General features: G+C 37.1%; 2 protein-coding genes across 5 annotated transcripts in view; one reads left to right on the top strand and one right to left on the bottom strand.

The window, feature by feature from the left end:
- The window catches only part of SLC1A1 (solute carrier family 1 member 1), a 47847-nt gene that overhangs the window by 17714 nt on the left and 2696 nt on the right, over positions 1 to 27437 (top strand). The window contains exons 3-11 of the mRNA XM_039729816.1: positions 9997 to 10089; positions 11679 to 11793; positions 13591 to 13633; positions 15298 to 15405; positions 16743 to 16927; positions 18879 to 18986; positions 23711 to 23833; positions 24360 to 24554; positions 25053 to 25187. Coding sequence (XP_039585750.1) covers positions 9997 to 10089; positions 11679 to 11793; positions 13591 to 13633; positions 15298 to 15405; positions 16743 to 16927; positions 18879 to 18986; positions 23711 to 23833; positions 24360 to 24554; positions 25053 to 25187 — 1105 coding nt within the window. The remainder of the gene's footprint in view (positions 1 to 9996; positions 10090 to 11678; positions 11794 to 13590; positions 13634 to 15297; positions 15406 to 16742; positions 16928 to 18878; positions 18987 to 23710; positions 23834 to 24359; positions 24555 to 25052; positions 25188 to 27437) is intronic.
- Positions 18994 to 27437, bottom strand: part of LOC120512010 — a 31255-nt gene continuing 22811 nt past the window's right edge. For 2 of the 4 annotated variants that reach the window (XR_005629906.1, XR_005629910.1), the window contains 2 exons: positions 27322 to 27406; positions 18994 to 21322 (listed from right to left, as the gene is read on the bottom strand). The gene's annotated coding sequence lies outside the window, so the exon portion shown is untranslated. Of the gene's footprint in view, positions 21323 to 27321; positions 27407 to 27437 lie in introns of those variants that run through there. The other 2 variants (XR_005629907.1, XM_039729820.1) reach the window with 2 other exon arrangements.

The following is a 27437-nucleotide window of genomic DNA, read 5'->3' as shown; positions in this document are numbered from 1 at the left end:
CTTTCCAACACTTGATGTAGCCTGCAGGAGAGCTGGAGGGGATATTTTTACATGGGCATCTAGTGCTGAGACAAGGAGCTATGGCTTTAAACTGAAAACAAGTAGGTTTAGATTAGATTGAGAAAAGAAATTCTTTACTCTGAGGTTTGTGAGGCACTTTTCAGGAACAGCTTAACCCATGAAGTTGTGTTTGTCCCATCCCCGGAATTGTCCAAAGTCATGTTGGATGGAGCTCTGAGCAACCCGTCCAGTGAAATGTGTCCCTGCCCTTGGCAGATGTGTTGGAACTAGAGGGTCTTTAAGGTCCCTTCCAACCCAAACTGTTCTATGATTCTATGATACAAAATATGTCACCAAGACATTTTTGAAAATGCAGTCTGTGGTTTTCTTTTTTAGGATTATAATGTCTTAAAAGGTAATGTCACATCCTGAAAAGAATCAGCTTATGCTTTACAGATGGAGAGCTGTGCACAAATGCATGTCCCATACCAGATCCCAATCCATTTGTGCATAATGATGTAGATCAAGCCACAGCAAAGAGAGTGGAAGTTGCAATCACTCCTTGAGAGTTCAGGCTTTTCTGTAAAATTTGAAGTGTTAGTAATTTCAATTTGTTGGAATAAATTCTATTTTAGTAAAAAAAACCCCTCACTGATTTCCTCAGTTAAATCAGGAACATGCTTCTTCCTTCTCCTTGGAGTTTTAATTAGAGCAGAAAAACTCTTACCTCTATTTTCAGATTCAAAAAGTAAAGTTCTCCCTCTGGAGAGATGGAGGGCTTTGTGAAATGTGGCTTTCATTCACAAACTCAGCTCCTCTGACTGTAGGAGATGAAAAGCATTGTTTACGTACTTACTTACACTACAAGTTGCAATTTGTGGAATTTTTCCACTAACCTGCCTAGAAGCATAACTAGCCTAGTAGAAAACTGACATAAGTACTAAGCTTGTGTATTTGTTTTGAAAATCTTAGTTAGTAGGACCTTGCTTTAGGGGTGGAATAGTCTGAGTAGTACTTCAACTCAGAGCCAAATTTTAATTTTTCTCTTCTTCTTATAATCATTTTAATGGATTCAAATGTAAACTTATTTACTCTCACCCAAAAGTCTACCTCTGATAATTTGGTTCAAAATATAGAGCTCTTTTATCTACCCGTGAGATTTCTTATCTCAAATTAGTTAATAGCACACTAATGCATCATTCATGTCAAAAAATTATTTGTATTTTTTTTTCCTGCCGTAGCGACATGGGAAAATTTAAAATGAAAATCAAAAGCCTAGACTGTTACACAAGATGATTGCTATGACATCAGAACTATGGCTGTACTAAGTATTCCACATCCCAAATCCACTTTTTTGGAAGTAATTCTCTAAAAGAAGAAATATTAGACAAATACAAAAATATGTTATTTTTAGGTGCCCTGTAGGGAGAAAGAGGTGAGAGAAATCTCTTGTGTGCTTCATGGGAGTTTTGAGACTTAAAACTAATCATTTTGGGAGTACTTATGACATATAAAGTATCTTTGAAAGTCTTAGAAATTCACAACTCTAATTTCATTCTCAGAACAAAAATTCCCTGGAGTTGTGCAATGTGTTTCATCAAGGGTGCTGTCCTGGTTCAGGATGGATCTTGATGTGGAGGTCTTTCTTCAGGGCTAGAATGTGTTCTGTCAAAAAAATTCACATCGCATATGTGATAAATGACCTTTTCTTTGATGATGTTTCCAGAGTTACCCATAAATGCCAGAAATTTCAGCTTTGTATTAAAAGGTGTGACACATAGCACAGCAGGTCCATGTCTCAGATCTCAATATTAAGGACATGATTGTATCAGCTGTTCAACATCTGTTTCAAGTTCTACAATAATCTGTGCCTCATTTCCTATCTTTCCTCCCTGAAAAATGTTAATAAAGCTCTTTCTTATGTTTCTGACCTCCCCTGCACTTTCAGCTTTCACAGACAGCTTCAAAGAGATTAGAACAGATGCATGGGAGTTTCCTGCATTGTGAATTTTTGCAGGTTCAGATTTGGGGAACACCAACATTTCTTTAAGTCATTGATGAGGCATTTGCAGGTACACATGACATACTTCAGGAGCAGTGATAAAAAAGACAGTATTAATTACCTCTCTCAGGGCAGCTGTATGTGAACTATGAATACAATGTCTCCTGAGCTGTGGGTCTGGCAAAACTATAAAGCTTCCATGGCTATAGAAATAAACTCTTGCTTTACTCCAGGGCCTGCTTGGACTACTGGTCCACTGCAGTCTGAAGCATCATGCCAGTTCCATTTTTTCCAATGCCAAATATACACTCTTACTTCACTTGCTACTAATAGTACAAAGGCAATGATTTCACCACAAATCTGCCTCAGCAGTTTCTATTTCTACAAGTCCAAGAAGTGCAGCCATTGGGAGATGCTCCATTACTTACATCCTTAGGCGTCCTTAACAGGCCCTTTGCATCACCAGCACAGTCCTTGGGAAATTACTGGTCTAGCTTAACATACTCAGGGACTGTCTTCCAAAGTACCTACATGTTCTTTGTATGCTTTGCTATTTCTTAAGCTTAAAGAGCTTAAGAAAATTAGAGAGCCAAGAAAATCAGATCCATTATATAGTGTTAGTAAATTAGTTAACTGGGCTCAGACAGGAGACTCACCTCTTCCCTCTGTATCATTAATTGTGTGAAGGTCAGAAAACATTACAGTGCTGTTAATGAGTTCTGCCTTCAGCTGTATTGAGGGATGTTGAAAGTTCTGTCCCTGCTGTCTATGTGCAGTCATTGAAGCAGGCAGGATGGCAACGTCATGGGTTATTAATGGACAAGACTTTGTGCCCCTTTTCTTCGGATTACTTCTATCGTAGACATTTATTCCTTTCCCATCAATATCAGTTGACCTCATACAACTGAGACAGCCCCTACATTATTTAAAGTTTTAAATTAAAGTAATAAAACTTTGAAGTGCGCTTCTGGTTCATGGGGCATGATTTCCACCAGCTCTCAAGGGCAAACATCTCCAATAGAACAGCCATTTTGTGACACTAGCTGTCACTGCCTCCTGCCCTAGCCGTATCACTATGGGCACTGCTGGTGGCACCACTGTGGATGGGTCTAAAGTCAGTTGGTTGTCCTCTTGTGGAGCTCAGCACATACACAACTGTGCCACTAGATAAACCAGATTTCATTCACCTTTTTCACTCCATTTCCCTGTAAGCAGATATCACAATCGATTAAAAATGCAGTGTCATGTTAAACGGTTTTTTTAATAGCTTGGAAGTTAAACTTGCCCACCTAACATTTTGGCACCAATAATTTTGAGGGAATTCAAGTACTTTCAATACTACAGTTTTCTCTATACACTCCATACATCAGCAGCAACAGTGCAGGGGCTATATTTTTGCTGCATGCTTGAACTGAATCTGATTTCTGTAATGAATCTTGTTAACTTGTTCATCTTGGCAGATAGACGTGTCATCTTCCTTCCTTTCAAATTCTTATATTCCAACCAAGGAACATCATCTCTCCTGAAAAGGCATTAATTTCAGATTATATAGCCTCTAAGAGCTTTCTAGAGAAAAAAATTAAATGTTCCTAGAAGTGATGGATAGAAGGCAATACTACTCTTTCTCTGCATGTCTACAATAAGCTTTGTAGGGGAAAATCATAATACAGTGATTATGCCAACTGCCAAGACAGCACAACAGTCCCTTAGCAAACTGATAACCAGGGTCAGAAATTCCCTCTGTTTTATAATTATTTTAACCCTTTCATTGCTATAAATTGTTCATCTCCCATTCCACCCTATCTGGCATTTAGAAAGGTTCATTACAATTACTTTTTCAACCCTATCCTAAATGATCCAAGACATCTCTCAGTATTTGGACTGTGTAACTATTGTTATATTCCACATTTTAGTCTCTTTGTTGGGGTTTTTTCAAATAATCTTTTTTAAATGCCTCTCCAAAGTTAAGAGACCAATATTTGACATGTTAGTCCAAGTTTCATTAGATCATGTCATTAGAAATTGATAATTTTCTGACTTGAATTTTTTGGTGATATTTAAATAGCAGAAACAGATGCTTAGGCATTACCTGCATGCATCTATCTCTTTTTACTACTCTCTCCCTCACACTGCCCCCCTGTCATGTGCTAGTTTTTTTCATTTCATTTGTAAGACATTCTTTTGTTGCACTGACACAACATACTAGTGGAATAACAATCACTTGTTCTAACGAAGAGCAATTAATGAAATTTCTATCAAGTCAATTGAAAAGGTAATTGCTACAAGCTGCCATAGAAATCCTTTTCCTTTAAGTAACAATGACATTTGAATAGACAGGATAACTGCTGTTACAGAAGAATTGACAGAATAGGAATGGAAGACTTCTCATAAAAACACTAAAGACAGTAGGTCATGAAAAATCTCATTTGAGAGACCATAAATCACTGTGTGTTTGGGGTTTCCATTTTCCATAGCTTTTCATTACCTGATCTTCTCAGACAACATCTGACTTGGAACTAATGAGTTCCTAATGAGACTTAGCTAAAGTGGTCATTAAGTTAGCTGGAGAAAGACTAGTTGCAAAAGATCCTTCCAAGCCCCATGACACAGTAAACATGAGTAAAAAATAAAATTATGAGATTTATATCAAGTGAAAGATGTTTGAGAATTATCTGCCAGCAATAGTAATCTGAGTCCTTTGTCTCAGATGAGCAGTGGTTAGTTAACTGACAGAATGTTAGTGGTTAGTTAACTGACATTCTGAATGCCAGTTTCAGAGTACAGCAGCTTTCAAAAAATGCAAACCCCACACCTATCATCCCCAGACTATAGTTGTGTTTATTCATCATGTCTGTCTGAATAGTTTGCGTGGTTTTATGGTTACCAGCAAAGCAGCATCAACATGACAATGGAAGGACGGGCTGGATTCTATGGATTCTAGCACAGCTTGCTCACTAACTGTCTAACTGACAGTTAGACAGACTTCGTGCTGTCTGAAGTCCTGCATGTGGGTGGCATTCAGTAGACAGTTGTGAACTACTTCCTCGGTCCTGATAGTCTTGTTCAAACACAAGTAACATGGTATTGCATTTCCCAGAGAGTTTTTTTTCCTTAGTACTTTTAAAGAACAAATATTACCATTTGCAACAACACACAACATAGTTCACCCCAGCAATAAAATAACATTACTTCTTTTATATAAGACATTGTGGTCCCCTTAGAAGGATTGCCTATTGAAATGCTCTGTATGCATTTTAAGAGTTGCCTATGGTTTTTTATGTCTTATGTAACATTCTGTAAAAACTTTTTGCTCTCCTGGATGTTCACCAATCATATAATTTCTATGATGTAGTGACTGCATATTGCAGCCAGAAGAGCCAAAAATGGACATGAAGAAATAAAGTGTGAACCCCTGGGAGAAGTTGAGAATTATTTTGTGATTTATCTAGTGACCACAGAAACTCCTCATTTAGTCAGTAAGGCTGCTGTCAGTTTGGAGCAGTTTCAGAACTGTATTTTGCCTTTGAATCATCATCATGGTCATAGCTGAGAAGGTCCAAAAGCCATACATTTCTATTCTTTGGGAACTTCTGTTGTTATATTTTTGTTACAATTAGGAATTAGATAGGGAATTAGATATCAGAACCCTGAGAGAATTGTGTACAGTTGATATGCACCATACTTGAGTTGGGTTGCATCAGAATTTAATTAGCTTCTAAAACTAATAGAGAAATATACCATGTGGCTGTCAGCAGTGTGATCTTGGAAGGACCTTGAGCCAGACTCTTCCTTCAGGCCCTGCATCACTTAAGGAGAAGTGTCAGTGCTAGAAGTTGACAAAGTGGCATCAAGAAAATTCATATCTCGATCCTCAAGTGTAGCTGTGCTGGAAAAGGAGTTAAACAGCCTAGCCTTTTATGGATTATACATAAAGATCAATGTGTTGTGCACATAAAGTGATGATCCTCTCAGCTTCCACCAATCTTTGGAAGTTTGAGAACAGTTAAGAAGTACTAAGAGATGGACTTGATGATGACACTGAAATTTGTAGAGCACCAATAAAAAATGCCAGGGGGGCTAGGTATGATTGTTTCTGTTGAACAGAGTCAACCACTGCACCAAACTGATGATTAAATCTCTCATAATGTACTGAAAAAGAGCACCTGGAAGCATAAATCTGTGTACAATTGCATGTATTCCAATCTGTAGAACAGTATGACAAATTCTAAGGATGTAGGTGTTATCCCCTAGGGAACTATGAAGATCGTAAGTACTGGAAGTCAGAAGATCCTTGTGATTGTTTCCAGTACTTCACAGAACCGTTTTTACTCCCAGATCTCACAGGACCATGGCACTGGTCTCACAAGAGCATAGTGAATAACTCCAGAATTACAGTGCTAGGCCTCAAACCAAAGCCATTTAGCCATTTGTACATATGCATTTTTACAGGCCTCTAAAGTGAATACATTTTATGTTCAGTGGCTACTGGTAAAAAATTCTGGAACACCATGTTTAATATTCAAGCTTAGTTTTGTTTAAATGAGACTAGTCCCTTAGGTAGTTTTATCCAGTAGTATTTCAGGAAGTAGTTTTAAACAAGAACATTTTTTTAAAAATTGCTGCAGTGCAGCATTTCACCTTGGAAGGGTTTTGAGGTCCTTGTACAAGAAAGAGTAGAAGGGAGAGACATGACTTCACTGATTTTTTTGGGTTGTATTCTTTTGCAAGTGTATGTGATACAAAATAGAGAAAACTGGGCAAAAAAAAGAGAAGAGTACTAAGAGCTTCAAGCTGGAGACTGTAACATAGAAACGTGGAAGGTGAATTGCAGAAGACTAGACAATTGATTCCAAAATTTTACTTCAGTAATTAAAACCTTTACTCTGTTCTGCTAAAATGATACAGGCAGAGAGGTAGATAGATTAACAGATTTTAACATCAGTTGGTGTCTCTCATGATGATCTTACTTAAATTTTTTTGCTTATAGCCACAGAATTGCATTTTTTGCTTCAGTGGCTACAGCTGAATTAGGAAATATTTTATAGGAAAATTTAAGGGACTAATCAGAAATAATTACAGTTTTGAAATGCCAGGAACTTAGCAGTATATATGACCCAGTGCAGACCTGTGTCTGTGGCTCCTTTAGTGAATGCTATTTCAGTCCCTAAATGGAAACATCATTCTGAATGCCAGTTTCAGAGTACAGCAGCTTTCAAAAAATGCAAACCCCACACCTATCATCCCCAGACTATAGTTGTGTTTATTCATCATGTCTGTCTGAATAGTTTGTGTGGTTTTATGGTTACCAGCAAAGCAGCATCAACATGACAATGGAAGGACGGGCTGGATTCTATGGATTCTAGCACAGCTTGCTCACTAACAGGATCATTACCCAGTTTAAAAAGGCAGGGGTAAAGTTTACCCTTTATTATACCTCTGTAACTTTACTGAGCCTAACAGTTTGCAGAGGGATTTCATTTGGAGCCAGAAGAATTCCTGTCACAGGAATCTCCTTTCATATTTACTGCAGGATCTTTATAACTGACTACTGCAGGGAAGTAACCTTGCATGATTACTAGGCTCTTGACTAAGTCAACAAGTGTGTCAGGCAAAAAAAAAAAAAAAAAAAAAAAAAAAAAAAAAAAAAAAAAAAAAAAAAAAATTTTAAAAAAAAGAGGATGATGGAAGCAAATTCTGTGAGTTAGAGACCTATCATAGGTAAGCTTAGGGAAATTTTTTTTTTTCCCCCCAAAAAAAAAAAAAAAAAAAAAAAAGAAGGATGGAAAAAAAAAAAAAAAAAAAAAAAAAAAAAAAAAAAAAAAAAAAAAAAGGCACAAGTTTATAATAAAATTCTACTATTTCCAAGTTTGTTTGTGTTTTTTTTTTTACTTTCCATTAAAAGATACAGAATGGTGGCAATACCTGTTTGCTCTCTTTCAAAAACACGTGAATTGTTCCAAGTTAATTTCTCAGGTACAGAAGTTTCAACATTGACAGCCTTTGAAAATAGGCTTGTTCATAGAAAGCATTATTTGTTATTATTGTTGTGAATTGACACGATCAGATAGCCAAGGGAACCACCAAGTGACAGCCGAAATGCAAAGAGTAGATTTATTTCATTACCTCACAGCAGAGCCGGGTGGCCGAGCCCCGGGGAGACAGAGCTCCTTAGGCTTGGCTCATCCCAGCGGCCGGTGCGGGGGAAGTGCTTGTGGCCTGGCTCGCTGTAACAGAAGGCTTACTGCATGTCTCTGGGAGTGTTATCTCTCCCTAGGAATTCCACTTCTCAAAACAGGCACTGGCTGAACAACACAAGGCATAATAAATGGAGTTTTCCTGCAATGACATTTTTAGCATTCCTAGCTGCAAGGTCACTTTGGTCTACACTATCCCTCCTCCTCCCCAAATTTTCCAGTTTTACCCGTGTCCTCCCAAAACTATCCATTCTCAGGAGTTCTTGCTGTCATGATTTCCACAGCTGAGCCCACAGCAATGGAAAAGTCCTCCTTTCTGCCTTTTTCCCCCCCAGTTCCCAAGCTGAGAAATAGAAATCAAGGCCCAGATTCTCTGTTCATTCTGTTATTCATGCCTCAAACAATATCCTTACTGCTGGCAGTTTCCTGTAATGGCTGTGGCATTGATCTTCTCTGCATTAATCTATTTTCCTTTGCAATATGAACAGTTCATTGATTATCCTTATTTGCTCTACAAGTGAGAGAATCTTTGCATTACGATTTCTGTATATATGTGTGGTTCTTCTGTACTCAGTCCTATGATACACTAGGCCATGGATGACCCCAAGATAATCAGGTTATTAAATAAAATAACCTTCATTCTTCCCTCTGAGTATTGTTTGCATTTTGAATAACAATTAACAGAACTAGTAAGACATTATCTGAGTACTCTAGGCACAAGTTGTCTGTTAATATACCTTCTGAATGAGGCATCAACACATGGTTAAACTGTGCTTGCTAAGATCCTTTTTGAGCTCAAAGATCAGTAAGTTACATGTACGTCAGATCTCTTGATGTTTCTTCCTTCACTTTTGAAGGAAGTGATTTTTCCTTAAAAATCACACTTCTCTGAGGCTAAATATCCTCCTTCTGGTTTAGCTTTTGTATACAAAGGAATCCATCCAGTCTTTGATAAACTGACTCAATAAACATACAAATATTAATGGATCACAAATATATAATAAAGAGATAGCAGTGAATTATTAACTAATATTGTTATAAACAGAAATGTTTTGCAGTCAAAATGCTCATTTTGCCCTAGTTACTGATTTTACACATACAACTTTTATAAATCTTTTAAACAATGAATAAATACTTCACAAGAGGTTTCATCAAGTATTGTTGCCAGAAGCTAAATTGATGTGAGTATAATACCTGTCTCAGCCCTTTCCTCCATTAGTAAATCTGCCGTCTCTTCTTGACAATGACATACACAGGTGGAAAAATGTGGACCACCCAAACTTCAGAAAAAGCTTCAAAAATTTAAAACCAATAAACCTGTTAATGAGGACAAACTGACCAGAAATGAGCCTTTGAGCCATCTGGGATAACAGGCCTGAGAAACTCCCTTCACACAGCTTTTAGCTTTAAAGCCAAAATGTTACAGATGTGGAACAAGTGAAGCGATGAATTAAGTGAATAAGGAAATAAATTGTGACATACTCTTATAAACCAAAGTCTAATTAATCACAAACATCAGAATCAAGAAAACTCAATTGTCTTTGTCCTAGAAAAAAGCAGTGGGAGGTGGGGGGGTGGGGCAGAGAAAGGAAAACAGATTTTTGCAAAGAATCAGAAGCAAAGATGTTGGTCAGCCACAGATATTTTCCAGAAGTGCAAATGTCAATTAAATATTTAGAAACATCTTGAATAAGGAAAAGTTTTCTGCATAGGAGACAATAATTACTTCTCTCTACAAAAATGACAACATTCTTATATGACTGGTTTTTATTGTTTTGTTTCTGTGGCTGTTTTTTGCAGGTGTTGCTGCTTTGGATTCCAATATTTCTGGGAAGATTGGTTTGCGAGCAGTTGTATATTATTTCTGCACAACTGTCATTGCTGTAATATTAGGTACTCTGTGATTCTTTAACTTTTCAAATCATCAGCATTGCCTAATTACAAATGTACTGCACTGTGACATTACTAATTTCCCAAGACAGGATGTGGAGATGAGATGGGGAATCATAGCAGACAACCTCACATTACCTGTAGTCAGATACAGAAAAGAGCTAGTCCTGCTGTCCATGGTTGGGCTGTGTTCACATCCAGTGTGAAGCTACAGGCAATTTCACCATATATTTCAGCTCAGGGAAGATTGGGAGCTGTCTGCTGAGGTAAAAAATGACCAGCAGTGAGAAAGCTGAATGAATGTCAAAGGCCAACCTTAAATACAAAGTGAATTTCCTCGATAGCAAAACTGATAGCCTGTTCCTGATTCTCAGATTGGAAAATATGTAGTGTGTCACACCTGAAAGAATGACAGAAAATACTGCTTCCTTTGTCATCTTGTTTGTTTCCTTAAAGCTTTTTTTCCCTCCTCTGTCACTGCCAGGCTCCAATCCTACATCTCTGAAATTCTCATCTCCTCTTACAGGAAGTTCATTCCTGACAAGCAACATTGACATGTTCTATACTTGCTCTAAAGAAACATCCTCAAAACAAAATAAAACAATCTGTCTCATATGTCTGGGTAATTTCTGTGAATACCTAAGAAGAAATATTATATAAAGACTAACATTAGTATGTATCTAACTTTGAAATTGTCTCAGCTTTGGGTGAGGTGTTAAACCAGACAATCTCCCAGAGTCCTTGCTATTCTAAGTTGTTCCATGGCGCTATGACATTACTTTTTTCATAATGCAGAGCTATGCAAATACAGTACTGCTTTTATTCATTAGAAAGACTTGTTCCTGCCTGTTGAAGGGTCATCCAAACAGCTTTCTCCCTTCTTTCTCCGTTCACTGAAATTTACTAGTTTCATTTGCTTTGGCTTTCTTTGGACTTGTATAAGGAAAAAAACAAAAAGAGAAAAAAAAAATTGGAGAATTTGGAGGATAACAATAGTAAAAATGCTTAAAATGGAGCCACTAAAGTAAATGAAAAATTTGTCATTGATTTCAGTGTTTACAAGGTCAAATCTAGTATTTCTTAATCTACAATTCTTTATTTCTTTTTCTGAACCCTTGTCTTACATAACTATATTGCTACCTGACTTTAATGAAACACCCTGTGACTCTGGGGTGCACACACTTGTATTCATATCTGAAAGCTAGTAACAAGAAGAGCTACATAAAGGAAAAGGGAAATAGCAATGAAATATATTCACTCTGCAAAAGTTGCAGCACACTCATCTGAAGCCCAGCTATAGTAATTTACCTTCTTGGTGAGCAGTAGTGATGTAGTATGATACATACAATAACAAAGTTAAAGTGATGAAGTCTAGGGGCAAGCCTGCAAGTAGCTCCTGTTGGTTCCTGCTAGAGGAACCCACATATTTAAGGACACTCCCTGCAGACTTTTCTGCACATACCAGCAGAAGCACCCAGGGAAAATGTTTATTGAGTTGAGTTCACAAAGAGTTTGGCTACACCAGATATACTGAGGAAGAATGCACCAATGCCTCTGCTTGCACTGTGAGCTCTCTGCTTCTCCTTCTGCAGGGATTATCCTTGTTGTGACCATTAAACCTGGAGTGACTCAAAGAGCAAGTGATATTGACAGAATGGGCAGTACCCCAGAAGTCAATACTGTTGATGCCTTGCTGGATCTGATCAGGTGAGATTTTATTTTTAGTTTCCATATCCCCTTTGCAGAAACAAACACAAATAAAGTTGTGATATGTAATACAATAAAATGCCTTCTGATACTGTTTGGATGAATAAGGGTAGTATTTCAACAAATTAGACATTTTAAAATTTACTCAGAGCAGCTTGTTTAAAAAAATCTCTTTACACCATAGACTTTGGCTAATAATACAGTGATGAAAAATCCCTCCTTCACAGAAATCGACATGCAAGATTTATCTATTATGAGGAAAAGATCCATAAAGGATTGGTGGACTACTGGTGGATTACTGGTTGGGAGCTTCTGTGTCATCCAGCATAGACAACCAACTGAAATTGCAAAGCTGTGGTTCCCCTCCTTAAGGCAGCATGCAGAGTAGCAGATGCAGTATGCAAATATTTGCAGGGGTTCCACAGTCAAGACGTTTGCTGCATCACCAGTATCTAAGGCAACCGTATAATATGTCTTTCCCCATTAGCATCATGGACAGTAATAGATACTTTAAAGTGGTTAGAAGAAGAAAACCCCTAGACAAAGTCTGCAGGTTTTCAGAGCCACTGTGTATAAGGGATTTGAAGAAAAATAACACCAATAAAGGCTGCATTTCCAATAGAGGCTAGAGGCTAGGTGGTACCTTCAAAAATATTTCTGTTGATTATCTTTTTCTTCTGGTATATTTAGTCTCTATTCTGGGTCACTACTCCAGCCCACCATTGTGTCTTTGTAGAATTTTTACTTAATCTGTCATGTAAGAATCAACTGCCACATATCTAGTAGTTTGGGGGTTTGCTATAGATTATAACTCAACTTCTTGCAAAGAAGTTGAAGACTGTAAATTAGCAGTTAAAAGATCTGAACTTCTCTTTTAAAGGAATTAGAATTGCCTAGATATTTATATTCAAAAATATATTCAAAAGAATAGATTTAGGATTCAAAACCAGACAGTCTCATAAAGATGAAGGAAAAACCCACACTTACACCAAGTGATTTTGCTTTTGGATAGATTTTGTTTTTAAAACTGGAAACCAAGGGGACGAGTTTGTGAAAGATCTTTAGGGGAAATTTAAAAACTTCTGCTTCAGTATATAAAATTCTTTTTCTGCACTGGATTGAATATTTACCAAATACCAAATTAGTGTTTTGTTTTTGCAATTAGTTGAATCTGAAATTGCCATTGGAAAGGAGTCACACAACTGCATTGCACTAAATCTCCTTATTTTTCAGTATGTAAAAATTGACCTTGACACTTGAATAACACAGGAGAATTTACCATTAACCAAGATTAACTTCTGAATTCAAAACTACAATAGAGCACACCAAATATCTTATTCTTATAGTACAGGCTATAACTTTGTGTGAGTTTTTTTTTTGTTTTCTGCCTATATTTGATATATCCAATAAAGATGGTGTGTCCTGTATTCCTTATGCAAGTCAAGGAGATAATGTAGCAGGGATAAAATACACTGGGTTTAGTAGTTTACCAATAGAAATGCCAAACACTAAAAAATAAGCCCAAAAGTTCAACAAGTGCAAGCAGGAAAACAGTAATTTTAAAATGGGACTTTTAAACCCTTAATTTCTTTTGGAAAAAAAAAATATCTATCTATCTATCTATCTATCTATCTATCTATCTATCTATCTATATCTGGTGATGCTAAATATATTCCTTTCTGCTAAAAGAAACAAAACATGATCTGTTTTTAAGCATCAAATTTTATCATTTTGTTTATACAAACAACTTTTCCTTAGTATGCTGTAGTATTGAAATGCTTCTATGCTTGTTAACAGGAATATGTTCCCAGAGAACCTTGTTCAGGCCTGTTTCCAACAGGTAAGTTTGAACATCCCTCTTTATTTCTGTAGTTTTCACTGTTAACCACAAATTGTTTTCTTATGTCACAAAAAAGTTGTCAGGCAAGACTTATTTCTGAGAAGTCCAGGAATATCTTCCACCTCCTTTAAAAAGGTGGGGATTTAAGACATCTTGTTTCCATTTCCTTTATGATAAACATTCTGCTATCAGCTATTAAGTCCCAAAAAGACACTGTTTAAGAGCTGGATGCAGAAACCAAGCAGCATGTAAGATAAGATGTTTCCTTTTGGGACAACAAGAGTTAGAAGAACCATCTTATGAGGATTAGTTTCCTTGTTCTTAAGATCCCTCTATGCCTGATAAAGTTTGTGTAAGTTAGCCCTCACTCTGAAGTGTCTCACATCTAATATCCACTGCCAGACCAAATCCTTTGAAGAAAAAGGATGATAACTAGTTGTCTATTTGAGATATCTTTCAGGACAAGTGAGTGTTGCAAGAAAAAAGAGGGTTAACTTAACCCTCCCCAGAAATTTATATCAGATATGCTGCTGTGTACAACTCGCTTTATAAAACTTCTCCATGCAGTTTTTGTCATCATTACTGGCCACCCCACACTAAGCGTACAGGCAGGCTCTTTCAGAAATCCTTGACAGAATGATGACGGCACTAAACTGTAGTTACTATTAAAGTCTTGTTTTCTTAATGGATTATAATTGTATAGCACAGAACTTACAATCAGAATAGCACAGGATTTCTATGAGCAGAATCAGTGTAGAACAGTTTTATATAGCACCATTTAACTTGTTTTCTAATCACCTGGATCCACTGCATATTTGGTCACATCTGAATACTTCATTTGCTGTATCAATATAACAACCATAATCTAGGCTTGAAAAACATATAAAAGAATGCAGGTTGGTCACTCGTTCCTCAGAGGAAGCAGACCATGATGGAGGCATCCCTGACCATCAGCTCTCACTGTCCTGCAGCAGTTTTGGTCCAACTTACTCACTAGGACTTGGACCTGCTTGGTTTTATGGACAGTATACTTGCTGCTGTTACACTTGCCTATTTTGTGACTGCATCATCAACACTACTCATCTGGCTGGGTGCCTGGAACATTAAAGACAAATAAGGAGAGGAGTAGTCAGCCTAGTGCCAGGAATCTGGAGGCTAGAAGGGAGCAGAAGAGTAAGTCTGTTCAGTTTGTCTGCCTGGTGCACAGGACCTTGAAGACCTGGCAACAAGGAGAAAGGGAAATATGTAACCCATTTGACCACTAAGAGTAGCTGTTTGCCTAGCATAGTGGCATTAGTTATGCTGACCACACCACCAAGGACCTCTCTTGGCATGGCTGTCAGCAATTCTCTGCAAACTGTTTGTTCCAGCAAAAATTCTTGCCATTTTCAGGAGCTCTAGCTCATGCTCCGCAAGACTGCAGCACATCCATGGGGTATCCAAGATCCTGGGGAGCAGAATTCATAGCATATTACTTGTGAACCTCTTGTTTGATCTACAGCTTCTGAGGTACAGAGCCCTGACAACTCACATGCATTGGGAAATAAAGTCTTTGTCTATGCTGGTTAATTTTTCTCTTATTTTGACTCGGTCTTTGTCTGTTCTCCAGTTTTCTCATTTTTCTAAATAAGTTCTTCTGGATTTTTTAAAAATATTTTTTCCAGTATAAAACCAAACGTGAAAAAGTTAAAACTACAACTACTGTGGATAAAAATAGCTCCGTGTTTCGAGAGGAACCCACTACAATGGCTATGACAGCAAAGGCTTCAGAGGTATGACCTTTTATCTTTTTATTCCTTCATAATATATGAAGTGGGAAGAAAGAACATAGACTAAATTTGGTTTAGTTCATGTGGTTAGTGATGAAGAAATGATTGGAAATAGCACACAGATGGATTTCAGCAAGAGCATAGATGTTAATTAGTAAATGCTTAGAGGTTCTTCCAGCAGGTTTAAGAACATCAGAGGATCCCATGAGTAATTGACCAGTCCAAAGAAAATAGATGAAGATTGATTACATTTATCTTCTTATGAATTATCAATTTTTGAGAAATTCAACACTCACGTGGAAAGACTAGATGTATATCACCATGAGAGGTTTGAGTAGCAATGACTGTAATTGTAAGCACTAAAAAAGAAAGTTATAAAGTTATTAAAAAATTTTAAAAGTTGAAAATAATAATAAATATTTTTAATGGAAAATAAAACAACATAAAGCATTTGTTAATTAATGGTTTTTACTCTGAAAAAAGAATATAGAAACAAAAGTGAAAAAGAGATTCAAGAAGCCTTTCATTAGAGGTGTGGAAAGCTTATGGGTGTTATGGGTGTTAATGGTATATAAAGTCTAGACTTACCCTGGAGGAGAGGGAGAAAGGAATTCAATAGAATGTGAACACAAAAGTGTAAACAATACCAAATCAATATATATTTTATTATACTCCTTCCAAATTTCATCTCAAAGTAATAATAGCATGGGAGGATGAGCTATATGAAGAGACTTTAATTAAATCCTGAAACAGAAAGTAGTGAAGAATTGCACCCTTTCATTCATATGTTCATGCTGCATAGAAGAATGTATGAATACCTCTTCAGTAGGATTTTTATGTTATGTGCACACAATTCTCCTATAAATTATGCAATTACACTGATGTCCCAGTAGTTAGGCAGTGGTGAATTTATCTTAGATCCAGATACAAAGTTGAGTTGCTCAGAAACAAATACAAGGATTCTACATCTGTGTTTCACTTTCCGTGGGGAGTAAATCTTGAGTGTAGAGGAGTAAATCTTGGAAGCGTGACTGTGGATACTTAGACATTGCCATACCTCATGTCAGAAGTCTGCAGAAAGGACAACACAAATTAAGGGGTGCTTTACTCCCTGCTAAGGTTTGGTTAGATCCATGCGTGGCTTTAAAATACAAAGTGTTCAAGTTCAGTTTAGTGTATTCCTGAACTTGCCCACTTGGCAATTTCAGAAAGCCAATAGAGTGGCTGGGAAAGAACTTCATGTCTTTCAAAAAAATCTAAATGTGTTTTTGTTTTAGAACTCTTTAAAGTAAATTCATTATTTTCTGATAGTATTTTTTTCTCTTCATTCCAATTTATAGAACAAAACCCAAGAATATAAAATTGTGGGGATGTATTCCAATGGCATCAATGCGCTGGGGTTGATTGTCTTTTGCCTTGTTTTTGGAGTGGTTATTGGGAAAATGGGAGAGAAAGGACAAGTGCTGATGGATTTCTTCAATGCACTGAATGAAGCTACAATGAGAATAGTTCAGATAATTATGTGGTAAGTTCAAGGATATACTGGCATTTCTCAACAACTTCTTTAAGTGGATTTTGTCACTGAAGATGTAAGAGCAGATTCAGACCTAATGTTTCCTTTTGCATAGTGCTTTACAGAAAGCAGCTTTCAAAGAAAGATTGGTAAAAAATTTCCTTTCTACAGATTTTGATCCTTTTGAGGAAACTGGAGACAGGGCTTCTTAATATATACTAAAGGAGCAGTCCTATTCATTCACAAGAAACCAGAGTTTTTTAGACATTCTTGCTAGATGTTTATTAGTGCACTAGTCATTTGAGGACTCTTTTAAGGATAAGCATTACTACTCATATGCCCTTCTGGGTCTTGAACGTTATTCCCTGACAGACATTATCTTCACAGGATGGCTGTATTGGATCTAAGCTCCTTTAGAAGTCCAAATTAATATGCAAGCCACAGCACAAAGAAAAATTCAAAATGGTATACAAAACACAACTTTGTATCATTTACCTCCTGGTAATAGGTTTTGTGAGACTACATTCTCATAATATTCTCAGACAAGAAAAACAAATTTAAAATACAGAAACTTATCTAATAGTGTTTGGTTGGACTTCACAGCTATTGTTAGAATTTTGTCTGTGCAAATCACAATTACAGGATTAATTACAAATACACACAATTCCTTCTAGAGTTTGATCCTATATGCAGAGTGCTTTGTACCACTTATTACAACACTCTGCTTATGTGCATGTTTCATACCAGTACCACATCAGATCTGACTCTTCCATGGGTTTTTCTTACATCCTAGCACACTGAGATGTCTGTAAAACAGCAAATCTGTCCAAGGTTTGCACAGTTCTTGCTTCCTTAAAGAGAGGTAAATTAATTTCTGCAACTGCTCCAGTGCCAAGCAGCTAGTTTAGTCCCAGGCTAAGTTAAAGCCCTGTGAGATAGGCTGCCTCACTCTGCAGAAAATTACCAACAACAAGACTCGGCACATGCTATACAGGAATTTACTTATAAATTGATTATCCATTTTCTTGCATGTGCCAGAAGCTGTGGCTACAGGCTTCCTGAGTTTCTACAGATGTGGGAGCTGTTTTTTGAAACAAGGTAGAGCTTTCTGCTGAAAGTGTGAGGAATTAGTACTGTTTTCAAGTTCTTTAGTGCTTAGAGGAACTAGGTATCCCCGCTTTCTACAGGGGTAAGATACAATTTTGTTTATGAGATAGCACACACATATTTTATAAATGTATAATTTCTAATTTTAAATGGATACATTTTATATATTCACACATTTCTAGATTAGTTTGTACTGCTCAAAGCTCTGAAGTAATAACTTGTTTCTGTGACAGCCTGCTCTGAAACCTAAAAAAAATGCAGTGGAGCTAGTGCTAACATAATTCCTGATATTTCCCTTGAATTTTCTGCAGGCAGTAGCCTATGCAGCTGTTTAGATCCATTAGGCATGGCTTAGTGCAGGTTTACTTTATTCTGTGCAGGTGACACAGATATAGCCCCCAGTGCTGCACGGCAGCTCCTGTAACTGCAGGAGACGTTTCCCATCAGTGTGATTACAGACTAGACAGACACTGGTCTCAACCCTGCAAACTTCCATCCCCAGGGAGCCTGTGGCTGTAGATGAACATTTCCTGTAATAGGGTATATGCCCATACCCCTTCCCAATTCTGTGTATTCTGTGACACCAAGTTATACAATACTAGCTAGACTACATGTAGAGTTACATTTACTTTTATTTTCCAGTCTTTTTTCATCACCTCTGTTGTAACCTTGCTGCAAATGAATAAAGTCCAATGTATAATATAATTTAAGAAAAAAAATCTGTTGTTGTGAAATAGGATATCAAAACATATTTTTTATCTATTTAGAAAAATTACTCTGGGAGAGAAATTATTTAATAGTGAGCATGCAGTATTTCTGAGAATTCATTTTTGATAGTTTTATTTTTGCTTTCTAGGTATATGCCTATTGGTATCGTGTTTTTAATTGCTGGGAAGATAATAGAAGTTGAGGACTGGGAAATCTTTCGTAAATTGGGTCTTTATATGGCTACAGTAATAAGTGGGTATGTCATTTCTTAAAGATGTATGTAGTTTTGGAGCTCAGTTGATTATCACTCAATTATCCACCACATCCAGTCTTCTAGATCAGAGACAAAAATTCTCATCAGTGAAAATTATGTGACAATATGTGAGAATGGTTTGAATCCATGTTTTGCTGGATGCATGTTCTGTTTTAAAAAGTCACTGCCTTGCATTCTAAAAAAACCCAAATCCCAAAAGCAAATTCCTTTCTTGTATTCACTGTTTTATCTCCACAGCTTGTGCTGAAGAAAATATTGTTGTATTAAAGGTGAGGTTATGAATTATGGCTTATTGGGGCTTGCCAGCCTATCAAATATATACAAATATGTGGATTATGTTGGGAACCTCTATGGAATTTTTTGGGCCCAAGGTGTTGCAGCACAGACCAGGCTCCCTGCTGAATACAGATGCAGAGCAGTGCAGAATAAAGGATGCCAAAGAGACTGATCAGTTCCCTCCCCAGTACTGAGCAGACAGCTGACATTAAGAGAAGCCCTGGGGGCTGCACTGTTTGCTAGTTCCTCCTTCAAGATTAGGGTAGATGGTGAGGCTGCAAAAAGAGAAGTTGCAATCTGAATAATACAGCCAAGCATCAGAACTTTTTTCCTATTCTTTTTCCTTAGCAGTTGTCTATGTAGAACAGTCTGGGTGGAGGAGGTTACACCTGCACAATGTGGAGCCTTTCAGCAGTGGAACTTTAGAATAACTTAACTGCTCCAAATGTTTTATAATACCAGGTTATTATATATCTCTGAAGACTATCCTACAAATGACTCTTTTGTCAGATAAATGGATATTACAGTCCCAATAAGATAAATGTGCTTAAATTTCAATTTCCAATTCAGTGAAGCATAGCCTTCTGGGCAGTCTTGGTCCATTACCTTAGCATCCACTCCTATAATTCCTTCAGTATACTAAGGATTTATATGTGTTTTGTCTAGAGGCTAGGTCCAAAGTTGTTCAAGAGTTTCTTTCCCCACACTTTATGCATTTGCATGCTATTCTTTAAATGTCATTCACGCATTTTCTGACAGCCAAGCAAAGAGAATGGCAATATCTTAGTCTTAAATGCAAACTGCTTTATAAATAGTCAAGAAGGATCTCTGGGGTTTTTGCATTAATCTCTGCTAGATAAGCACATTTATTTCAAGGTTGTTGTTTTGTTTTATTCATAAGCCAGTACGTTTGGACTAGCTGTTTGAAAATCAGAGATAAGATTTCTTACTAAATAAGAATTACTGCTCCAGAAATAGCACTGATTCATGACTTTTTCAAAATGTTACTGAGATGAGTGCAAGTTATGTTTATCTAATGCATTGTGCAGGTTGTTTTGAGTATTTGTTTACACAGGTCAGATTTTTACAGGTTTCAAAAGCTGATATTTACCAAGAGATGGTAAATCAAGACTAATAGTTTCTATATGAATTATAAATGACACCCCAACCACAAGCTAGACAGAATCATTGACAGAATGAAGTGTATTACTTCTGCAGGTTTTCTATGTCATTAACTCCAGTTAATTCAGAGGAGGAATATGTTGAATGGCTTACTACTGCCTTTTGACTTCAGTTTTACATCAGATAGCAAGTTTTAGTTTTAGATGTGATAGATAGCAACTTTTATAACTATTTACCTATCGGTTACTGGTTACAGGTTACTATTTGTACTTTGACAAGGCAAATCTTCCTTATGATGTGTGTGAAGACACAGTGCCTTCTCCAAAGCACTTTGAATGCAAAGTAAACTGCCACTGCATAGCCTCCTGTTTAACTGGTAAACATTAGTTTGACAGGCATAACAATTTTAAGCAGATCCCCAGGTGCCATCAAAAACATTAGTGAGCACATTTGCCTCCTTGGAGAGAAAAAGTCTGTTCCTCCAAATTTGACCATTTTCCCTGATGGGTGCTCAGGTAGATCTCTGCAGCATTTCTGCCTCCTGCAGAGCAGCCTCCCATGAGTGCTGCTCAAGGTGTTGTGGATAAGGATAACAGCAGCGTATTCTCTGCAAAACTGACCATCAGGGAGGGCGTGTTATAATCAGATCACAGGAGTAGATATGGACACACACACACAAAGCTACAGGCTGCAGGGAAAAGGTGCTTGTTCTACATTTTTCAGCCTGTTCTGCATTTTTCAGCCTTTTTTCTTACCTCTCAGGAAAAAGGAGATATGTTGCTCTTTGTTTGGGTTTCTTAAAAACTGCTGTTCCCACCATCATTTTGGTTTTCATTCTTACGTGTCTGACCCTGTCTGCAGTGTATTCTGTTCACTGGTGTCTTCTGTAACTGCTTATCATCCTCTCTTTAAGCTTGAACCTGAAAATAACAGGTTATCTTAAACATTTCTTGTGTTCCTTATGAAGATAATTGTCGCAGCTTTATTTCCTTTAGCCTCCCTAACCAGCTCACCTTCTTCCCAACTAAATTATTTATGGTCTTTCATAGCCTCAGCCCTACCAGGACTCATCCACCATTGTCTGCAGCTCATCTCAGTCTCTATGTCTCATTCAGGTCACCATGAGGGAACAGACTTCCCCCAGTGTCTTTGGTGCAATTTGCCACTAAGTATCTCAAGTCTCTCACAATTAATGGTTGCGGAGTCAGAATGAGGACATATTAGAAGTTACAGGACAGGAAAGTCAAAGTGGAGACATAATTTAAGTGCTAGAGGGAACTCAGGCTGAAATGGGAAAAAAAAAAAGCTGCAGCAAGTAGACTCTCCTTGCCTGTGCCTTTGTCTCTTCTGAAAGCAGCAAGGCAGCTACATCCCTGTAATAGATATGGAATGGCAGCTTGGAACTCTGAGGGACATGATTCTTCCTAACTTAAAAATGAATGCTATTAGACTTTCTATTTTCAATTACTGATTTTGGTTTTGGTATAAAAAATTCTGCTCCTTCCTGATAATTGCATTTTATGGACCAAAATAAGTATTACTTAAAATTTGTTTCAGGAAAACCAGTAGTAGCTAAGCAGATACACAAAAATACTTTATTTTGAATAATGTCATGTTCATGCTGCTACTAAAAAGGTGCAGATCTAAATTTTTCAAATAGCTAAGTCAGTATGCTTTTAGACTTAGACATACTTGAAATGCTTACTCTCATTAATATTTTATTAAGACAACAAATGGCACCCATACCACTTTATTTTTTCCTATATTCAGTTTGTTCTCAGGCATGTTACAAACCTAGCAATTTATACAATGATGTCTTGTGGTGGTGCATGTATAAATTGCTAGGTTTCTTTCTAGAGTTATTTATAAAATTTTGTCAAGACATGTTGCATGTGATTATTGACATTCCACTAAATATGTAATGTGATTCTACAATTCTATTATATGTTTCCATACAGAATGAAAACTTCAATGCCTGTTCCTTTTAAAAAGATAATCTTTCAAGGAAACAAATATGTAGGTCTTGTGGATGATTTTTGATGCCATGGTGGATTTCTGTACTGCGACTACTGGTCTTTTAATTGTCTGATTTTGGCAGAACAAAGAGTACCATGATTTATTGCTATCTTTATCAACTGCTCTGAAATCATAAAGCATTATTACAACACAGGAATGTGCACATGAACATTTTGTGAGGACAGAATAAAAATTCAAGGTCACAGGTGACAACAGTTTTTGGGTTTACGTTTCCAGGCTATGTGATAATTTCTTTTCATGAAAAGCGGATGTTGCTATGGTTGCAACCTTTGAACATAGGGAATATTCATAGACCCTTCAAATACATTTTATTTCCAACGTACTTACAGCAGTCAGTTTACCTTTTATCTTAATGCCCACAAGCTCTGCATGCATGTGCATTCAGGATTACTGCACAAGTATTCAAAATTAATGCATAAGTTGAAGGATGATTTTGTCCCTAAGACCTATACAAATACCCAGGCAAATATATCGGAGCTGCTAAAGTCCAGAGAGCAAGTGGATCTTCTATGAATTGACTCACTTAATTTTAAAAATTAATAGTTTCAAAATACAATATCTCAGCATCTTGCAATATTAAAAATGCTTAGACTACATATATCTCATTTAAACAGTCTCAAATACTTCACCAAATTTTAATTGCAGACCTGAACTGGAAAACCAGTTTTCCATAGAGCAGATGTGGATTTTTCTAAAGGTCCATATTTGAAGTTTCTGCAGAAAGATGTGCATTTCAGCTGTCTCTGACTGGAAAGCATATTTTCCTTTATTTCTAAAGCATGTTCTGTAATAAGAGCAGACAAACTGAGAATAATAATTTGATTTGGTTTTCTGATTTGTCTGTGGTTTGCATTGTAAGGATTGGGGAGAAAAGTGAAGTGTTTTAGTATTATTTCAAATCACCCTCTGCACATCACTGTAAATATTATGTATTAGTTTTGGCTTCTCATTTTTATCAGTTTGAAATTTTTTCCAAGTCAATTCTTGCTCAGCTTAGGAGAGACAAATCATATATGGTCTCTCTCTCCTTTCCAAAAGGAAGTGTAGAACAGCATTATTCTGCTTTTTATTAGTGTGGCATTCTCTCTAAGTTTTGCACCTAGGTGTCACTAAAGCCACCTTTAGTGTTTCATAAGTATACTTGAGGACAGAGCTGGGTACCTATTATCACCATCTTAGTAAAGAAAGACAATGAGATGGATCTATTTGTTTAACTAGTTGATTTGTTTTTCTTTTTTTTTCTTTTTTTTTCTTTTTTTTTTTTTCTGCAGACTTGCAATCCATTCCAGTATAGTTCTGCCGCTTATCTACTTAATAATAGTAAGGAAAAATCCTTTTCGGTTTGCCATGGGGATGGCTCAGGCACTTTTGACAGCCCTCATGATCTCTTCCAGGTAAACAAAAGAAACATCTTTTCTGTAATGTACCTAGTAGTAATTGCATGATCTGTGCTCTGATTTTATTGCTACTCTTTTAAAAGCCATGGTATCAACTGGACAGTTCTCAGTCCCTGAAGGCTGAAACACTGTTTTCATCATTATTTATGTCACACCCAAAGGGCTCTAGAGTGCCTTAGCCTTACACCAAACAAGGGTCTGCCTCTCCCTGGAGGAGGCAGTTCTTTGCCATTCAGTTCATTAGCTGCAGACTTGACGGCATTTAAGCTATTGAACATTTTTTGTGACTACATATACCATGGCAATTTACCATGTAATTTTAAGAACAACTAATACTTAGCTATTTCTTCCCGTTATTAGAAGGTATAACAAAAGTTGCTTTGCTTTTTCATGGTGTAGCCTTCCTTCCTGCCTTAGATCTCCTTTTGAGTCATAAAGCAGATCATGCTCTGAGCAAAAGGAAACGTAATAGAAATGGTGTGTTGTTGCCTTCACTTATTTTATGTGTTTCATTATGTGCCAGTTCAGCAACTTTGCCTGTCACCTTCCGCTGTGCAGAAGAAAAAAACTTGATTGACAAAAGAATCACAAGGTTTGTTCTTCCAGTTGGAGCTACCATCAACATGGATGGCACTGCTCTTTATGAAGCAGTAGCAGCCATATTTATTGCACAGCTGAATGACTTAGAACTGGATATTGGCCAAATAGTTACCATTAGGTAAGTCTAAAGCCATCATATGCGTTTTGTGGGATGTGAGCTTTTTTGTGAATGTTACATTAACTTTGGATACTCCATGGGAAAGTTTAAACTATCATTCACAGCACAAGAAATAACAAACATTCTCACTTCTTGACCGAAGGCCTAGCCAGTGCAACCTGATGGGGAGGTAGTATGAATCAGGATATGCAGCTGGTATACATCAGTGTTATGAAAATTGCCATTATTCTTCCCTGCAAACACAACCCTTTCTCAGCTTCTACTTTTGATCCATCCAGTTTGCTTGCTAGACATGTGTTGCCTGTTATTCTGCAGTGTAACCATAAGAGTACAACTATACTCTTGATACCAGATTTTGAGTAAATACTATTCAAGAGGAAAACTGAAACATTTAGACTTCCTTCTTGCAGTGAAATTAAACTATTTGTGCCAGAAAACAGAGTTTCTATGGGTAACATGTATTCTGAATGCCTTTTCTGTGTTTTATTTGGGATTTAGCGTCACAGCTACAGCAGCCAGCATCGGGGCTGCAGGAGTGCCCCAAGCCGGACTTGTTACCATGGTGATTGTGCTGAGTGCCATTGGCCTGCCTGCTGAGGATGTTACTCTGATCATTGCAGTTGACTGGCTTCTGTAAGTTTAAGGCACCTCATATTTAATTATTTTTCCTTTTTCATTTATGTATTATCTTTTTTTTTAATGTTTGCATAAGTTGCCTAGAAATGTGTGAATCTGAGAAAGAAAGCAATAAAATAATTTTGTTGCAGAAAATGGACACAGATTATTCTTATGGCCAGGCTTGTTCAGAGTTGAGTGCAGTAATGGCTTTGATTGTGAGAGAAGTCCTTCAGGGGATGGCAGTGAATAACCTCACATTCAGAGATGCTTTCTGCCTTAAAATAGTGGTCACAGCACTAACAAATGATGAGCATCATCTTCAAGACAGACAAGAAATGTCTCTAGAGTGTCAGAGATGCCACCACATTATGCTAAACACATACATCATTCATAAAAATCAAATGTAGCCACAAGCTGCAAAGCACATAATATCCATAAACTGGCAGTGGAGCACAAATGAACAAAGCAAAACTGACCTTGGATTCCACATACACACATATAGCAGATTGTACACACATCTGTGCTGCCAGCCCTACTTTGCTAGGCTGTTCTTCACTGAGAACACTGGCCCAGCCCTTGATCAACAAGCACACATCTAAATTTGGAAAGTGATTCTTATGCCCAATCCAAACCATATCAGAGCACTTCAAAACCTCTTGGTCACATTCATCTGCTCTTTCTGGAGAGAAGCCTTTTCACCAGAAATCTTTTCTGTTCAAGTTACAACAGTGTGTTTCTGTGCCACTTTTGCAAAGGCCCAAAGAATCACAGAGTGTATTCTGAAGGTCAGAAGACTATCAGTACTCAGTTTTGTCCCATGATATATACAGTAACAGGATTCACAAGTTAACAAATATCACTTCAGTTCTTTTGCCTCCTAAACTATGTGAGCTTTAGTGGTCAGCCCAAGGTCTTTTTCACCTGTAGTTTGCAGGGATGACATTTCACTGGTATCAGTCCAGTGATTTTAATAATTTCATAATATTTGCGTGTTTTCTTTAGGTTTACTTACACTCAAAATAAATGCCCTGCTGTTCCTCCTCTGGCCTTTCAAATAATTTTATTGAAGGATTTCTGGCAGCAACCTATGTAATACCAGTCTCCAGGAAATCAGAGCTGTTGTATGGATGCAAGAATCAATTCAATTTATGTACAAGCATAATTTCTCCAAAGGAACCAGTTCCATCCACAAGTACATTCTCCCAGTCAGCTGTCTGCAACAGGGTCTAATAGTTTGTTTGCTGTGCTCCACAGTAATTTTGTTTTCTCCAGCTCTGTTCTATTCCTAGTGGGCGTTTAATGTTTTTAAGGATAGTGCAGATTAGTACAAACCACTGGCTCAGAGCAGGTATCTAAAAAGTCTAAGAACAGCAAAAACAAATAATGGTTCCTTTTTTCCAAAGTATTTGCCCAGCCTCCTGCAAATTGCAGAGCAGAGAGTTCCTGAGTTAGAAGTGATTTTTGTCTTCTTCTGTGAATGCCTCATTGCTTTGGGACCCAAATTTCCACAAGTCCTAGGGAGATGAATTCCACATTCTAATGATGCAGAGATATAATTGAATTTTCTTTGTTTTCATCTACACACTAATAATTTCATTTGATGTCCTCTACTTACCTTATGGGAGTGAGAGAGAAAGAGAACAATACCCTATTTCTCAGAGCGATCATGACTTTATGGATCTGAATTTTACTCCACTTTAGAAGTCCATGGCTTTTGTGGGTTTTAGGCACAAGATGAGTACCTGGAAGGTACTTTTTCCACCATGAAACATGCAAATAAAGATGTTTCTGGTTCTAAACAAGGCATTTTTCAGACTAAGATGTGTTTTGCTGTGTAAATTAAATTGAGTAGTGCTTTATAACAGATGAGTTTCCAGTGCTGTTTATTTCCTCACTTGTCACACTGATCCTATTAGAATCTTTACTATTCTCTCTTCCTTTCCCTACAATATATTTTTGTTGTGCATAGAAAACTTTTTTAGCACTAGAATTAGCAGTTGTAGAAGTATTGCAAAATACTGTAAATATATGCACCTCAATGTCTCTGCACAGCAAGAAAAACTTGTTCTGCCACAGAGCCTTTGTAGTGCTATGTAGCTGAAAAGAAAAACAGGAAAGCATAGCCTTCCACTCTCCATACCATACTTACATGTTGATTTTCAAACTTTGTTATGTTGCAAGGGTTTGTTGTTCCTCTGTCAAGTAGCAGCAGGTTTTTCATGTCACATTTCTGTCTGGAGAAAAATCCACAGTGCAGGAGTATCA

Source organism: Passer montanus, unplaced genomic scaffold (assembly GCF_014805655.1).
Source record: "Passer montanus isolate IOZ18808 unplaced genomic scaffold, ASM1480565v1 scaffold7, whole genome shotgun sequence".
NCBI classification, from domain to species: domain Eukaryota; kingdom Metazoa; phylum Chordata; class Aves; order Passeriformes; family Passeridae; genus Passer; species Passer montanus.
Note: the sequence above shows the minus strand (reverse complement) of the source record. Positions and strands in the feature narration are given on the sequence as shown.